Here is an 18,157-nt window from a genome sequence, read left to right on the forward strand (position 1 = left end):
CAGCCAGTAGCTAGGTTTATGGAATTAGAACTACCACCAGGTTTTTAAAGCCTAACTATAAGCTACTGTGGTTGTAAAGAAATAGCTTGGGAGTAACATCTGCATTCAACTTGTTAGTTAGGTAAGAGGTTTTCACATCACCAAGACTGCCAAAGGGCCTTGGTTGTCCTGAGTCGCTAGAAGAAACCATGCAACAAGGGCAGATTCAGAAAGAAATATTAAGATGTATGTTATAACTAAAAGCAGCAGGACAGGAATTGTAGGAAAGTAATATATAGTTGAATGAGGGAAGCAATTAAAAGGACCTTTGAGGAAGAAGGGGACAGTATTGACACTGCCTACAAAGTTCAACAGCCACATGTTCATCCACACTGCTGAAGCCTGCGTGTGACAATTCTAAAAATGTTCTAAGATAAAAAGAGAAATGACCTCATAGCTTCAGAGAAACTTGTAAATATAAAGGAAGTAGGTCACTGGAGGTCAACAGTGCCCACATATGATGCAAAATCCAATGACTAATAAAAGCCACTTTAATGATTCTCCACTGGCCATACATCTAAGAACATTAAGTATTAGCAATACCACAGAGTGTTAATTTCTCAAGAATATTAGTCCTTCAGCAGATTACAATATGCATTTGCATAAGACATCCACTTTAACATCTGTGTGGATGTTTATTTGTATATTTGTTAGTACTCAGGCTGTAATTTTGAGATCTTAATATAAACCCCAAATTTTTATGATAGTTTCCAAAATATCCATTATGTCTACTCTCACACAGTGAATTACACATACATCACAGAAAAAGTACACACTCTCAACCAGCTACATCCTAGCAATCACCTCATTAAGAAAAATTGCAAGCTGTTACAACTTTTTGCCATTACATGCAAATCAGCTGTTGTTCTCTGGTTCAGTCATAAACCCTTCCTAACCATTGCCACCTTTACTAAACAATCTGTTGAAGTTGTGCTCAGGTTGGAATAGCACCCAGGCAGGGTCTATAGGTCAGTCAAGAATATTGACCTTCTACTGCTGCAATTCTTTGCATATTGTAACACATGATATAATAATCTAATCTGCTATAATGGCCTTGCATTTTTCACCTGTAGCCGGTTTCTAGAACATTTTTCTGCAAGAAGAAGGATGGCCAACTTGCAAGCCAGATATAGCTCAAGCTAGCTAATTTGGTCCCCCACTAGGGGTGTGTGTGTGTGTGTGTGTGTGTGTAAGTTTACTTATAGTTTATTATGCTTTTCATTACACCTAAAATAGGATTAAGTATGTATCTATCCCAAGAAAAACAATCCTACGTGCCACCCAGAATATTCCATCTAATCTATCAACCTGTGGGTTGATCTGACTCAGCTCTGCCCATCTGGGTACTCAGTGCAGCACCAACATAGATTAGAGGGACGGGGTGGGGTGGGTCGCCGTGATTCATAGATCTTCCATCTCTATCACCAGGAAACCACTCCATCTTGGAGCAGGCCTTGAAGGTTTGCACCTAGTGTTGTGCCAGAGAGACAGTTTGGGGATGCTGCTGGTATACCGCCCACCCTGCTGCCTGGCATCTTCCCTGACTGAGGTGGCAGAGGCAGTCTCGAGTGTGGAGTCAGAGGAACCTAGGACGGTGGTTCTGGGCGACTTCAACTTTCATGCTGAGGCTGTCTCTGGGACTCCAGCTCGGGACTTTATGGCCTCCATGATAACCATAGGGCTGTCTCAGTTTGTCATTGGCCCAACACATAAAGCAGGGCATACCCTTGATTTGGTTTTTGCTCCAAGCTGTGAGATGGGTAGTCTGAAGATTGGGGGGGTCCAAGTAACCCCATTGTCATGGTCAAACCATTTCTTGGTGAGATTTGAACTCACGGCGTTACTACCCTCCTGCAAGGGTGAGGGACCCATTTGGATGGTCCGCCCCAGGAGACTGATGGAATCCAATGGATTTCTGAATGCTCTTGGGGATTTTCCAATGGAGAGAGCTGGTGATCCAGCGGAGGCCCTAGCCTCACTGTGGAATGGTGAGATGCGGAGGGCCATCGACTTGATCGCACCTGAGTGCCCTCTCCAGTCCTGTAGAGCTCGCTCTGCTCCTTGGTATACTAAGGAGTTGCGGTCAATGAAACAGGCTGGACGTCGGCTGGAGCGCAAATGGCGCAAGACTCGAAGCGAAGATGACCGAGCACGCAGTAGAGCACATAATCGTGCCTATTGCGTGGCAGTGCGGGCAGCAAAGAAGGCTTATTTTGCTGCCTCCGTTGCGTCCTCGAGTAGCCGTCCAGCGGAGCTCTTCCGGGTGGTCCGGGGGCTGCTAACATCCTCCCCAGCAAATGGGGCCCTGGCTCCATCAAGGACCCGCTGTGACCTTTTTGCATCACACTTTGAGGACAAGATCGCTTCTCTCCGCAGCGAGCTTGACGTTGTTTTTAGTGCAGCTCCAGGTGAGGTGTCCGATGCCACCATCTGCCCAATTTTGTGGGATCAGTTCCAGTTATTGCGGCCTGATGATGTGGACAAGGTGCTTGCAGCAGTGCGACCAACCACTTGCCCTCTCGATCCCTGTCCCTCCTGGCTTATAAAAGCAAGCCGAGGGGGTCTGACTGGGTGGGTCCAGGGGGTGATAAATGCTTCTCTCCGGGAAGGGGTGGTCCCTGCTGTCCTTAAGGAGGCAGTAGTGCGACCACTCCTGAAGAAGCCCACCCTGGACCCGACGGTATTAGGCAACTACCGCCCAGTTGCTAACACTCCTTTTTTAGGGAAGGTACTTGAGAGGGTTGTGGCGGAGCAACTGCAGGCACTCTTGGAGGATACTGATTATCTAGATCCATTCCAGTCTGGGTTCCGATCTGGTTACGGGACTGAATCAGCCTTGGTCGCCCTGATGGATGACCTTTATCAAGAGAGGGACAGGGGGAATGCAACCCTGTTAATCCTGCTCGATCTCTCGGCGGCTTTAGATACCATTGACCATGGTATCCTCCTGGATTGACTCCGTGGGATGGGCATCGGAGGCACTGTGCTACAGTGGTTCCGGTCCTACCTACGGGGTCATTTTCAGAGAGTAGCATTGGGTGACCAGTCCTCGGCCTCTTGGCAATTGAGCTATGGAGTGCCGTAGGGCACCATCTTGTCCCCAATGTTATTTAACATCTATATGAAGCCATTGGGAGCGGTCATTGGGGGATTTGGAGCTAAATGCCATCAATACACTGATGACACGCAGCTCTATCTCCCTGTGACAACTGAATCAGGTGAGTCTGTGCAGGTCCTGGACCAGTGCCTAGACTCAGTAATGGGCTGGATGAGGGCCAATGAACTGAGACTGAATCCTGGCAAGACGGAAGCCCTGTGGGTGAGTGGTTCCCGAGTCCGGGAGACAGGCTCATTGGCTGTTCTGGATGGGGTTGCTCTGCCTCTGAAAGAACAGGTTCGTAGTTTGGGGGTACTCTTAGACCCATTTCTGTCGTTGGAGGCTCAAGTAGCCGCCAAGGCTCGGAGTGCCTTTTACCATCTTCGGTTGGTTCGCCAACTACGGCCTCTCCTGGACAAGGATAGCTTGACCACGGTGGTACAGGCATTGGTAACCTCAAGGTTGGATTACTGCAACGCGCTCTATGTGGGGCTGCCCTTGAAGCTGCTCCGGAAGCTGGAGCTAGTGCAGAATGCTGCAGCTCGGCTGTTGTCTGGAGCTGCCACTTTCCAGCATGTAACTCCTCTGCTGAGGGAACCGCACTGGCTGCCTATTCGCTACCGGGCCAGGTTTAAGGTTCTTGTACTTGTGTACAAAGCCCTAAACAACTTGACCCTGAACATAACCCTGAAACAGGCCATAGGTTCTACAAGGGACACTTGTAAAACCCATGGACCCTGGGTTCAGATGATTCAAGAAGACATAGGCGTCATGGCTCAGCTTAAATAAGTCATGACGAGCCGTGGTGGTCATTCAAACCTGGTTAGTGTGTGTGTGTGTTTGAGAGAGAGAGAGAGAGAGAGACAGACAGACAGACAGAGAGAGACAAAAGATGTAGAATGGGGGCGGGGGAAGAAAGCAACTGAACGCATGGAGAGAGAGAAAGTGGGGGCTATCTTTCATATGGATAGATGTGGTCATTTCCAGAGTCAGAAAGCAGTCAGTAAAACCATGCAGGTGGGGGAGTTGTATGAATGTGCACATTTAATCCACAGATTAATCAATGAAAAGGTTAACAATCAATTAAAGTTTTTTAAATCAAGCTGCAGTCCTATTTAGAATGGGCTTCCGAAACTTGTTACCTGCCAGCCATGTAAATTACCCATTTTTTGCTGCCCGACAGGTAGGGCAGATATGCAGGGCCACCGTATACTCGACAGGCTGGTGGGCTGCATTTAGTGTTGTGGGCCCCACATTGTACAAACCCATTCCTGTTTGCTAGAACCAGGTTATTTACCACTTGCTAGAATAGAGATTTATGTACGTCCCTTGCCCTCAAAGGGTGAGGAGAGTTTCCCCTGGGAGGTGCAACTGCCAGAAGTGGTACAGACTACTTTCAATTCACCCCCCTCCCCCAAAACATATCTCTACTTTATGCAGGTCTTGATGGGGCAGGAGAAAGCCTACCAGATCCCTGTAATAGGTTTAAAACAAATGCCAAAAAAGGAGCCATGTTAGGCTGATAAATTAAGAAGACACCCCATGCTGCAATAAACTCATTAGTCTTTAAAAGATGCCACAGGGCGGTCTTTTTAATGTTAACACAAGTGGCTAGACCTTTACCCATGTGTGTCAGCTGAGTGTACTGGGGGAAATGAGCAAGTCCTTTTGTTAATAGTGCTCTTTACCCTAGCATTTCTTCCTTGGGGGCACTTGGCTTTCTTTTTAAACTTTACTACGATCTAATGGATGCATATTTTCTTACTCTTGTTATTAGGATTATCATTTCTTTGCCATGAACAACTGCCACACTAAAAAAAGTTAGTTAAAAGATTAAAGGAAATTAAACAGAAGGGTGGTATAATTAATAGCACAAAAGCCTTTACATCAGAAAATGGATAACGCAGGCCTGGGTGATACAAGAGAAATTCAAACCATTTAAGCATGTAAATTGATACATGACTTCCAAAGTGCATTCACTGACATCACAAAAACTAGTAATACGACATTGTAGGTCAATAGTGCACTGCATGCTTTAAAAGTATGAAACTTCAAATTAATCTCCACGTATGAATCTCTGCATGGCTAGGAAAGGCCTGTCTGAAGTCCACAAGGGATGCGAGGTGATTTTTGCCCTGTCCTGGACGAGGTTGCACTACCCCTAAAGGATCGGGTCCATAGTTTGGGGGTGCTCTTGGATCCAGAACTGTCACTTGAGGCACAGGTGAACTCAGCAGCAAAGAGCACCTTTTATCAGCTTAGGCTGATATACCAACTGCCCTTATCTGGACAGAGATAGCCTAGTTACAGTTATCCATGCTCTGATAACTTCTCGTTTGGATTACTGCAATGCGTTATATGTGGGGCTGCCTTTGAAAACAGTCCGGAAACTTCAACTGGTACAAAACAGGGCAGCACGGTTACTAGCAGGGACTGGCCAACGAGACCACATCACGCCAGTCCTTTTCCAGCTTCAATGGCTGCCTGTCCAGTGCTGGTATTAACATTTAAAGCCCTAAACGGCTTGGGGCCAGGCTATCTAAAGGAATGCCTCCTCCCATATGTACCTGCCCGGACCCTAAGGTCATCCTCAGGGGTCCTTCTTCGAGAGCCCCTGCCAAAGGAAGTGAGGTAGGTGGCTACCAGGAGGAGGGCCTTCTCTGCTGTGGCACCCCGGCTATGGAATGAGCTCCGTAAGGAGGTTTGCTTGGCACCAACATTATATGCTTTTAGACGCCAGGTTTGTGACCTTTTTATTCTCCCAGCATTTTAACAGTCTATAAATAAATTTTAACTTGGGGTCTTTAAATTCATAATTTTGCATTGCTGCTGTTTTTATCTGGTTGAGCTTTTATATTGTATTTTATATTATGGTTTTATACTTTTGCTTTATTTTTTGAATGTTTTAAATTTTTGTGAACCGCCCAGAGAGCTCCGGCTATTGGGTGGTATAGAAATGTAATAAATAAATAAATAATAAATAAATGCTGCCGGCCAGATGTTACAGTACTAGACAAGGTAGGCTATTGGTCTGACTTTGATATAAGATGGCTCCTAGGGCTTTATGTTGATTTGAGACTTCCTCCCCTTCTCACTTCTATGCGCCAAGTCTCAGACGTTCTCCATTTTGCTTGCAAGTGAGAAAAGGGACAGGGATGAGAAACATAAATGTTTCTAATACTTCTCTCAGGAGACTATCCTTTCTTGACCCAAAAGAGGAAAGACATTCTTGCAGACAGCAGTGGACATCATGATCAAACACTGAACTAAGAATATTGGTTTAGGCTTTTTTCCCTGTAACACCCCCTCCTCAGCCCCTTTAAAGACATATTGCTGAGTCTATTCGGTTTTCCAGTCAGCATCTGGCAGCCTGTGAATTTTAGATACATTACTATTTACATAGGTCTACATATAATATCATCAATTACTTTGCATATTAGCTTTGTAAAGGACGGAAATACTTTATCCCAGTGGTTCCCAATTGGTGGTCCGCGGACCCACCCACCCCATCCAGGGGGTCCGTGGCACCATTCACACATTCACCATTCATTTCTGGAGTCCACTGACGACAAATTCCTATCAGAAGTAAAATATAACATCACTGAGCACCTGCGTGATTTAGCGACTAGCTTCAGAGATTACTTCCCTGCACCTAATCCTGAAAACTCATGGAGAAGGAACCCTTTTGAATATGGTGATGTACAACTAACAACTCTATCTGCGGAAGAGAAAAATGCACGTTGATGTGACTTGTGATAGTTCATTGAAATCATTTTTCAAAGAATATAGACTGGACCAATTCTGGGTGAAGGTTTTTCCTGATTATAAGAAGTTAGGTGAAAAGGCTTTGAAACATCTAGTTCCCTTTTGTTCCACATATCTTTGTGAACAAACATTTTCGACGTTTTGTTATATGAAGAACAAGCATAGAAATCGGCTCGATGTTGATCCAGATTTGAGATTAAAAGTAGGAAATATTGAACCGGATATGGAAGGGATTGTTCGGGACAAAAAGAGGCATGATTTCTCCCATCACATTTAGGTTTAGTAGCTGCTAGACATGTCATTTTTTTTCAACTGTAAACTAGACATTAGTAAAATTAAATTCATCTTTATATTCCTAACTAAATCATTGTCATTTTTGCATAGTAATATCACAAATATCACAAATTTTATGGTCTGTTTTTTAGTATACCTAAAATCCTTTGCTTATTAGGGGCTACCCCTTATTTTCTCCAAAAAATTGCTTCGCACAGGTAACTACCATAGAGATAACAATTTTTTCAAAAGTAGGGGGTCCATGTCTTAGCATTTGAAAAACAAGGGGTCCGCAGTACTTAGCTAATTGGGAACCACTGCTTTATCCAAAATTGCTGCAGCATAGATCTCCAGAAATATGATAACATGTATCACTGCTACTGGAGTTATTTTAGATGAGATTGTGTACGCCCACACACAATTCAACCAATAATACTAAACTGCAAAGTATTTACTTATTTATTTAAAACATTTGTATCCCGCCCTATATCACTAGAATCTCAGGGCGGTGTACAGATAAAACCATACACTATAAAACAATAAATATACACAGCTAAAAACAAATTAAACCATTAATCAAGTTAAAACCAATATATAATTTAAAAGCAGTAAAAACAATTAAAGTAGCGATGGAGTGCTATGTAATGTCTGGAAATAAGTACAATAAATAACATACCTATAAAATTAGCCATCACTTAGAAATACTCTAAATCAATAAACAAAACAAAAAATAACACGGACATTTTTTTAACTGTTCTCATACTAGGAAAACTACACAGAAAAGTTTATGAGGCCAATTACGCATACTGAGGTAACCAGAACCGGGATGCTTCTCACCTGTAAGTACAGCTTTGGCAGAAGGATCTGCGAGATCCAAGGCTGACTTCCCATCTGTGTTCCGAATATTTGGATCAGCTCCATGCTGCAGCAGCACTGTGAAGGAAAAAAGGAATGGCTCTTGAACCTTTGGCATACAGAATGAATACATTTGCCCTTAAAATACACACATTAACCATTTTTTAAAAAAAACATACTGATAAACAAGGCCGCAATCAAGACGCTCCTTTTGTTCAAGAGACTCTCCAAACCACTGGGTTGGATCCAAATGTAGTCATACTTAGGCTGCGCTTCTACACCTGCCTTTTTTCCAGGGATCGTCCCAGGATCAAAGAGGAGGTAAAGGGGGCATGTTGATGGGCAGGGAGGAGACTTGGGAAGTCAGCATACAATATATGCTGTCTGGAGCGTGTTCAGAGGAGGGCAACTAGGATGATCAGGGGTCTGGAAACAAAGCCCTATGAGGAGATACTGAAACAACTGGGCATGTTTAGCCTGGATAAGAGAAGATTGAGGGGAGACATGATAGCACTCTTCAAATACTTGAAAGGTTGTCACACAGAGGGGGGCCAGGATCTTTTCTCGATAATCCTAGAGAGCTTCAGCTATTGGGCGGTATAAAAATGTAATAAATAAATAAATAAATCCCAGAGTCCAGGACACGGAATAATGAGCTCAAGTTACAGGAAGCCAGTTTCCAGCTGGACATCAGGAAAAAATGCAGGTTGCTTACCTGTAACTGTAGTTCTTCGAGTGGTCATCTATGCATCACACATATGGGCTTTGCGCCTGCGCAGAGACCAGACCGGAACCTTCTCTAGCTGAGTGGAACGTTTTTGGCGGGAACCCCTCCCCCCACGCTACCGCGCATGTCCATGGGGTTCCCGCCCTTACCTCAGTTTACAGGAGTCCGACGTTGTGCCCCCATAAACATGAGTGTAAATAAAGTAAAGTACATTCCACAATAAAACAGTGTCATTTGTAAATCTCACACCACCAAGTGGGGATGGTGGGTGGGTTGTGTGAATGCATAGATGACCACTCGAAGAACTACAGTTACAGGTAAGCAACCTGCATTTCTTCTTCGTGGTCTCTATGCATCACACATATGGGCGAATAGCGAGCTGACATACCTTTGGAGGTGGGTTGGTGCATCATCTGAAGATCTCTGAAAGCACTGTCCTCCCAAATGAGCAGTCCTGCCTCGCACGGGTGTCCAAACTGTAGTGCTTGACAAACGTGGATGGAGTGGACCACGTTGCGGCTCTACAGACTTCAGTCAGTGGAACACCTCTGGTGAAAGCCACCGACGTTGAAACAGCTCTGGTGGAATGAGCTGTTACAGGTTTCACTAACTCTAATTTAGCAATAGAGTAGGCCAATTCTATTGTCTCCACTATCCAGCGTGACAGTCGTTGGCAGGAGACAGGGAGTCCCTTAGAAGGCTCACCATAACAAATAAACAGTTGCTTTGTCTTTCTAAATGTCTCTGTCCTGTCTTTGTAAAAAGCAAGAGCCCTTCTTACATCCAGAGTATGCAAAGAAGACTCAAGAGGTGTAGTTGGATTAGGAAAGAAAGCAGGTAAAGAAATATGCTGGGACAGATGAAAAGTAGACACTACCTTAGGCAGGAAGGCTGGGTCTGTGCGTAACACAACCTTGTCCTTATGAAAGATAGTGTATGGAACATCTATCCTAAGAGCTTTAAGCTCACTTGCACGTCTTGCTGATGTGATGGCTACTAAAAAGACAGTCTTTAAAGTAAGCAGCCTAAGGTCTGTCGAAGCCATGGGCTCGAAGGGCTTGCGTGTCAATGCTTGCAGCACAACTGACAGGCTCCAAGGCGGCACGATAGTCTTCACAGTCGGTATCGTGTTCTTCAGACCTTTCAGAAATTTCTTGGTTGTTGGATGGGTAAAAGGTGTAAAACCATCCACACCCCGGTGAAAAGATGTAATCGCAGCAAGGTGAACCCTGATGGATGCGAGCTTAAGTCCCTGCTGGAAAAGTGTCAATAAATAATTAAGGATGAAGGGTAAGTGGCAAGATTCTGGTGTTTGATCTTGTACTGAAGCAAAGTTCCGAAATCTTTGCCACTTTGCTGCATAAGTTTTCCTAGTGGAAGGCTTTAGTGCTACCAATATAATGTGATCCACAGTCAAAGTTCTAGTTGCAGAGGAGGAGTTGTTGTTATCCTCCATGCAGTCATCTTGAGGGTCGACAGATCTGCGTGTCGAACCCTGCCCTGGTGTCGAGACAGTAGCTTCGGTGTCGACGGGAGCCTGATGTAATCCCCTCTCGATAACCGAAGAGCGTGTGAGAACCACGTCTGTCGAGGCCACCACGGCGTGATCAGGATGCAATCGGAGTTGTCCATCTGGATCTTGGCTATCACTCTTGTCAACAGTGGAAAGGGAGGAAACATGTACAGGAGATTTCCTCTCCAAGTCCTGGTGAAAGCGTCTCCTAGAGAGCGCTTTCCTCTTCCTGCCCTGCTGCAAAACTTGGCGCAGACTGCGTTGTCCTCGGTAGCGAAGACATCGACAACAGGGCGGCCCCAGTACCGAAAAAGGCTTTCCCGCACTTCGACGTCGAGCTCCCACTCGTGGTCGACATGGAAGGATCTGCTGAGAGAGTCCGCAAAGACGTTCTCCTTGCCGGCTACATGGATCGCAGTCAGGTAAGTCCTTCTCTTTATGCACCAGTTCCATATCCTGAGTGCAGAACGGTTCAGGGGGTGTGATCTTGTTCCACCCTGCCTGTTGATGTATGCCACTACAGTAGTATTGTCTGTCGCGATCAAGACATTCTTGCCCTCGATCATCTGTGCAAATGCTTTTACTGCATTTTCTACTGCCAGGAGTTCGAGATGGTTGATGTGATGCTCCCTCTGTGATCGAGGCCAACGACCCTGAGAGGTTAAGGAGCTGCAATGGGCTCCCCATCCTTCTAAGGATGCATCCGTGGTGATCGTTACCGAAGGCGCCTGTTGTTGGAATGGAACGCCTTCGAGAAGAGTCGACATCGAGAACCACCATTTCAGCGATGCCCTGACTTGCTTCGGTAACGAAAGGTAAGTTCGTCGAGCATTGAGCCTGAGATCGAAAGTTCTTAAAAACCAGGCCTGCAATACCCTCATTCTGAGTCTTGCAAACCTGATGACTGCCGTAGTGGCTGCCATCAGGCCTAATAGTCTCTGGACTGTCCAAGCCGATACTTTCCGCCGGCTCTCGATGTCGATGGCTAACTGCTGCAAGGTGTTTGCCCTGGTTAAAGGTAAGTATGCTCTCCCGTCTCGAGAGGATAGGGTTACCCCTATGAAGTCCAATCTTTGCTGTGGAGTCAAAATGGACTTTTCGTGGTTGACCCACAGCCCCAACGAGTCCAACAGGTTGAGGGTGGTTAGTATATCCGACTGGAGCGCCTCGCTGCTGTCCGCTACGAGAAGCCAATCGTCCAGGTACGGATAAACACAAATGCCTTTCTGCCTTAGGTGGGCGCATACCACCGCCATAACCTTCGTGAAGACCCTCGGCGCCGTGGCCAATCCGAACGGAAGAACGGTGAACTGGTACTGGGACACTCCGATCGAAAACCGAAGGTAAGCTTGATGCGACTTCCTGATGGAAATGTGGAAGTACGCATCCTTCAGATCCACCACTGCAAACCAAACTCCTTTCTGTAGAAGCTGCAGAATTGAAGTAACCGTTGTCATACGGAACTTCCTCGGGGTGATGAACTTGTTCAGCTGTCTTAAGTCCATGATCGGTCGAAGACCTCCATCTTTCTTCGGGACCGTGAAGTAACGAGAGAAAAATCCCTGATTGAGTTCCTCTGCAGGCACGGGAGAGATGGCTCCCTTCGATAGTAAGGTCTGTACCTCGAGCAGCAGAGGAGGGGATGGAGTCGTTGCTTTCACGCCGGAAAAGGGAGGGAGGGCATCGAGCTCGATGGCATAGCCCGAGTTGATGATAGTGAGCACCCAGGAGTCTGTTGTTATTAACTCCCATTGATGGTAATGGGGTGCTAGGCGGTTCGCAAAAGGGGGTGGATCTGGAGCCGAGGAGTCAAACCCGCTGCTTCTTAGAGAAGTCGGGCTGACGCTTTTCCTGTTGGAAACGGCTCTGATAAGGCCGCTTCCTTTGAAGTTGTTGCTGCTGCTGCCTTGGTTGCTGGTATTGGGGCCGTTGTTGTTGTGGAGGAGGTCTTATCCATCTCTTCTGTCGGTATTGAGTCTGTGGAGGAGGAGCAGTAAACCCCATCTTTTTGGCTGTTGTTCTCGCCTTGTAGATAGAGTCCAGCGTCTCGTCGGTCTTTGTATTAAATAGACCTTCGCCATCGAATGGCATGCTCTCTATCCTCCCTTTCGTTTCTTGAGTAAGATTGGCTGATCTGAGCCAAGCGTGCCTCCTCAAAGAAATGGCCCCCATCATCGACTTTGAGTGGCAATCCACCTGATGTCGAGCGGTAGACAATTGCTGCCTTGCTATGGCTGTCGCTTCATTCTGGAATACTCTTGCGAGCTCCTTCTTATCCTCCGGAAGATGTTCGCATAGAGAACCCATCTTTTCCCAAAGGAAAATCTGATATCTCGCCATCGTTGCCTCGTACACCGATGCTCTGATGCCCAAAGATGAGGACGAGTAAACTCTCCTGCCAGTTTGGTCCAATTTCCTCCCCTCTCTATCGACAGGTGCAGAATGAGTCTTTTGTGACTGTCCCTGTGCCGATTCCACTACAATGGAATTCGGCTTAGGATGTTGAAGCAAAAATTGTGCATCCTCTTCCTTAACTTTATAGAGTGTCTCCAATCTCTTTGATGTTGCCTGTGTCACTGCAGGGGTTTTCCATGACAGTTGAGCCGTTTGTTTCAAGGCTTGAGGAACAGGAATGGCCAAACGTTGGTTCGTTGTCGACTGAAAGACATCATAAATTGGGTCGACTACCGATTCATCTGTTTCCTGTATGTCAAGTCCCAATGCTCTGGACATCCTAAGCATATGGTCCGAAAAACGAACCATATCGTCCGAAGGAGAGGACGGGTCTGTATCATCGATTGCATCGTCAGGTGAAGGGGCAGCTGGAGCAACTGAATGTTCAGATTCAGAATCGGAAGGATAGTTATCCTCTGGTGAGGATAACGTCACCACTTGCAGACCATGTTGATCATCTTGCGGTAGCACAGTAGCGGATGCAGCAGATGGTATTGCTTGCTGTGCACGGCGTCGAGGCGTCGATACCGTCGACATTAACTGAGCGGATGGAGAAGGCAGAGGCAACTGGCAGACTCTTGTTGTTGGAGGAGGTTGTGCATAATAACCTTCCTGCTGGTAGTAACCTTGATCCCCTTGAAAATATTGTTGAGGACGGTATCTTTCCCAGTCATAATATCCAGGCTGGGAATCAGAGTACTGCGATGCTCTGTCCCAATCTGTTCTTGAGGTCCGTCTTGGGGAAGGCTGTACGAGTTCTTGCGGCCTCATAGGTTGCCGAGCGGACGTTACCGACACTGAATCCCGAATTTCACCCTCTGATAAACTTGGAGGACATGTCGGTATCATGGCCGTCGGTACTGACATAGATCTCGGTACCGAAGGTGACCTCGGTATCGAAGTGGTCGGTACGGCAGGAGGCGTGGAATGGCTCTTGGCCGATTCCCGATGTCGAGGTGACGGTACGGTGGATTTCTCCACATCCCTCTTTTTCTTCTTCTTCTTTTTCTTCTCCGGCTCAGAAGAAGATATCAGAGTTCTGGCTGTTTTAGGGATTGTCTTAGCCATAGAACTCGATAAAGACCGACCAGGCGTGAGGGGTATCTCAGCCCTATTTGCTCTGGTCTGCACTTCAGTGCTATGGTCTGACGGTTTCTCCGCAACAGTCTTTGTAACTGCCGTTTTACGGGCAACAGACTTATGAACCGCCGTTCTTTCCATCGAAGGGGCCTCTGTGGCCTTGAGAGCCTTCTCCCAAAGTACGGAGCGGAGTCGGTCTGCTCGGTGTTTTCTGGTTTGTTTGGTAAAAGACATACAATGGTGGCAGGTCTCTACCACATGTCCCTCTCCCAAACAGATAATGCACAAAGAATGGCCGTCAGACGGAGGGAGCTTAGCTCCGCACTTGACGCACTTTCTAAATGGTGCTTTGATTGCCATAAAGGCCTCACACGACCGAAGTCGCTGAGGAGAAATCTAACTACAAAAATCTTTTTTTTTTTTTTTTTTTTATATAGATAAAGAGAGAAAAAGGACGAAAAAGAAGAAAGCTGAAGAAAAGGTAAGTTAGAAAAGTATTTTAAATAGATCAACAGAGAAAACGCTAGAGGTAAAGTTTTTCGGTCTAGGCACAACGGCGGACGACGAAGAACTGAGGTAAGGGCGGGAACCCCATGGACATGCGCGGTAGCGTGGGGGGAGGGGTTCCCGCCAAAAACGTTCCACTCAGCTAGAGAAGGTTCCGGTCTGGTCTCTGCGCAGGCGCAAAGCCCATATGTGTGATGCATAGAGACCACGAAGAAGAACTTTCTGACTGTTAGAGCAGTACATCAATGGAACCAGTTACCTAGGGAGGTGGTGGGCTCTTTCACACTAGAGGCATTCAAGAGGCAGCTGGACAACCATCTGTCAGGGATGCTTTAGGGTGGATTCCTGCATTGAGCAGGGGGTTGGACTCGATGACCTTGTAGGCCCCTTCCAACTCTACTATTCTATGATTCTATACCCGAGGTCTCCCCAGCCTCCTTACCTCCCACTCCAACACACCCCAGCTGGAGAGAAAACTTGTCTAGCCAAAATGCAGAATGGGAGGAGCACAGAGGTGAAGATTGTCTCCACTGCTCCTCCCTCTCTGCCTAGGGTGCCCATTAGTCTCCAAGTTTAGGGTTACGGGCATCGCCATAGGATTGTGCCCATAGAAAATATTTAAACTACAATATCTACACTGCCTTTGATGCGACTAGTGTGGCAGCAGCACAGCAGCAATAGAAAATAATAAGTTCTGTCTGGCTTTGGATCACTGATTTTTAGCACCTCAGCTTCATACTTTAGCTATTACACTCCTAAAGACCATTTAGTTCTACGAATGCAAACTACAGGCTGTGCTGTGATATTGTACACTAACAGGCAGCCATGTACTTTCACAAACTAGAATGCTTCTTTTTTCTTTTAACAATCTAAATCACTGGGAATCATACCCTGTTTTCCCCTCTCTTTCTATTTAGGATTTTTTTAAAAAGCTAAATTCTTAGGTATGTAAAAAAAAGAACTTTAGCCGCCACAACTTTAACTTTAATTTAGAAATTCCTACTCTAATCAAACTGAGATTGGAATGCAGATTTTATACTATACTGAAATAATTATAGTTAACAAGTTATTGTCATGGTTATAAAAAATATTTCCCATTTGGAATGGACAAGGACAGAGAGCAAACTAACAGGCCTGATGTGTATTCTGCTAATTCAGAGAAGAGGTTTGTAACAGGACTGAATATTAACATTGCCTGAACTATACCTCCAATGTGAGTATTAGCCTAGATAGACAAGATTTTATCTAAAAATATTAAGATTACTGGCTACCATATTTTATAGTTCTATAAACAACTTTTTAAAAGGTTGAAGAACTTATCAAAACATTGTTCCTAATCAATTAGGAATTACTGGAATTAGGAGTGAGCAGTGAAGTGGCCAAGTTCGACGATGACACCAAATTATTTAACGTGGTTAAAACAAAATGGGGTTGTGAGGAGCTCCAAAAGGATCTCTCCATGCTGGGAGAGTTGGCGTCCAAATGGCAGATGCAGTTCAACGTAAGCAAGTGCAAAGTGATGCACGTTGGGACATAAAACCTTTCCCATAATACTAGAACCTGGGGTCATCCCGTCAAGCTGATTGGTGGGAGATTCAGGACAGATAAAAGGAAGGACTTCTTCGCACATTGCATAGTTAAATTATGGAATTCACTACCATGAGATGTGGTGATGGCCACCAATTTGGATGGCTTGAAAAGGGGGCTGGTTGGATATTTCTGGAGAAGGCTAGCCATGGCTACTAATCCTGATGTCTAAGTGCAATCTCCAGTATCAGAGACAGTAAGTGCTATAGCTGCTCAGGCATCCCCACGGAGACAAAACCAAGGAAAGTTCCTAGGCCAATCCACAAAGCTTTATTGCAAGTAATTAACACTTCTGTAACACAAACTAGGTACCTTTCTAGGAAAATTCCCCCTAGGCAACGCTATGCAAACTAAGCAAAACAATTGACCCTTCAAGGGAAAGAAAAGGCTTTTCAAATGTCCTCTGCTTCAAGGTGGAGGATGCGTAGACATCTGTCTCTTTGCTGCTAATCTCGCTGAACGTTTTAACTTCTGGCGATTCCTAGCATTAAGTAATGTTTCTGAATGTTCACCCCCAGAAGCTGACTCTCTGTCTCCTGAGAGCATAGGATCTGGCCTTGAGGAGATAGACTCTGGAGGGGGTGCAGTCGCAGCTGGAGGCTCTCCCTTGTGAACTTCCTCCCCCACTGGCTTGGCATCTTCTGAGTCTGAATCTGTTTCTGATTGATTACCTGCGTCACCTGCTCCCAACACAGGAGCAGTAGGGGCATACATGACATATAGCTTATTGGTCTGATCCAGTATAGCTCTTCTTATGTTCTTAATTAAATTTATTTAAATCTATCAAAGAATAGGCTATGAATTCACTGACCTGGTTCACATGATTACAGAGGGGAAATAAGCCATAGTGGCTTATTTACAAACACATGTCACTGGAGGATTAGCATAATTACACTTGGCAGCGCGGTTTATCGTGTCATGCAAACCCAGTCCAGGTGGCTTTGTTCCCACAGGCAACAAACCACCCAGAAATGTACATTAGCCCGTGGGTAGATATGCAACCCCCTTGGCACACATGGAGGGGGGGTAAAAAAAAAAGCCACTGCGGCTTATTTCCCCAACGCCCCTCTATAATCATAAGAACCGGGCCACTGACTAGCTTATCAAAAAGCTGTGTTAGTGACTGAGTGAAAAGGAAAAGGCTTTTTAATTCAGATTCTCAGGAATGGGGACAAACAGTCAGCTATGAATGGTAAAATAAGCACAATATTAGGAGAAGAGTGAATGGAAGAGTTGTATTAAAAATAGTTATAGATAAGGCACTGGGTATAGTTTCCTCAGAAATACATAAACTGAAATTAAGACACCTGTACAGACTTCTTATTAGAACATCTGAATGTGCTTTTGCATTTATGTTATTGTTGCAGGATAATGATGGGTCCATAAAGTATACAAAACTAATGTTTTCTTTTCTTAAAAAAAATGCACTTACCAATACACACATCTATCTTGCCTTTGATAGCGGCTTCATGCAGAGGAGTGTAGTTCCAGTTGTCCCTGGCATTTGGATCTGCACCCTGGCAAAGCAAGAGGCTAACTACCTCAGCATGACCAAAAGAACAGGCATTATGAAGAGGTATCAGTCCACCATCATCACGAGCATGGACATTGGCTCCTGTCTGTAACAAGTGTTCCACTACATCCTTTCTTCCAAAACCTGCAAAATAAATAAATAAATCAGCTTTGCTAAAACATTAAAAACAACAACAGATATTTAGTATAAATTACATATATTCCATGCAAGGGCATGATATATTATTATTATTATTATTAGTAGTAGTAGTAGTAGTAGTATTAGTATTAGTATTAGTATTCCGCCTTTTGCCCAATGCTGGGCCTCAAGGTGGCCTTACAAAGTTTAAAACATACATTGGGGGGGGGGGGGAACATAAACGTTTAAAATACACAACAAAATTATAAGACATTAACAAAGATGGAGGACCAGATTATTCTCCAAAGGCCTGCTGGAACAAAAAAGTTTTAGCCTGCTTCCGAAAGCCCAACAAGGAGGGAGCCAGCCTAGCTTCCCCGAGAAGAGAGTTCCAGAGCAGCCACCGAGAAGGCCCTCTCCCATGTTCCCACCAAGCACGCCTGTGAAGATGGCGGGACTGAAAGAAGGGCTTCTCCAGAAGATCTCAAAGCACAGGCAGGCTCATAAGGGAGAAGACGGTCTTTCAAATAACCTGGACTTAGCTGCCTTCATAAACTGAAGACTCACAAGTGATAGGGTAGATTTGATTCGATTATTGCATTTATATAC

At 45.4% G+C, this 18,157-nt stretch overlaps 1 protein-coding gene across 1 annotated transcript in view; it reads right to left on the minus strand.

The window, feature by feature from the left end:
- Window positions 1–18,157, minus strand: part of TNKS (tankyrase) — a 110,286-nt gene that overhangs the window by 77,867 nt on the left and 14,262 nt on the right. The window contains exons 2-3 of the mRNA XM_063128440.1: window positions 17,330–17,554; window positions 8,012–8,107 (exon numbers count right to left, since the gene is read on the minus strand). Coding sequence (XP_062984510.1) covers window positions 8,012–8,107; window positions 17,330–17,554 — 321 coding nt within the window. The remainder of the gene's footprint in view (window positions 1–8,011; window positions 8,108–17,329; window positions 17,555–18,157) is intronic.

The sequence above is a fragment of the Elgaria multicarinata genome, chromosome 6 (assembly GCF_023053635.1).
Source record: "Elgaria multicarinata webbii isolate HBS135686 ecotype San Diego chromosome 6, rElgMul1.1.pri, whole genome shotgun sequence".
NCBI classification, from domain to species: domain Eukaryota; kingdom Metazoa; phylum Chordata; class Lepidosauria; order Squamata; family Anguidae; genus Elgaria; species Elgaria multicarinata.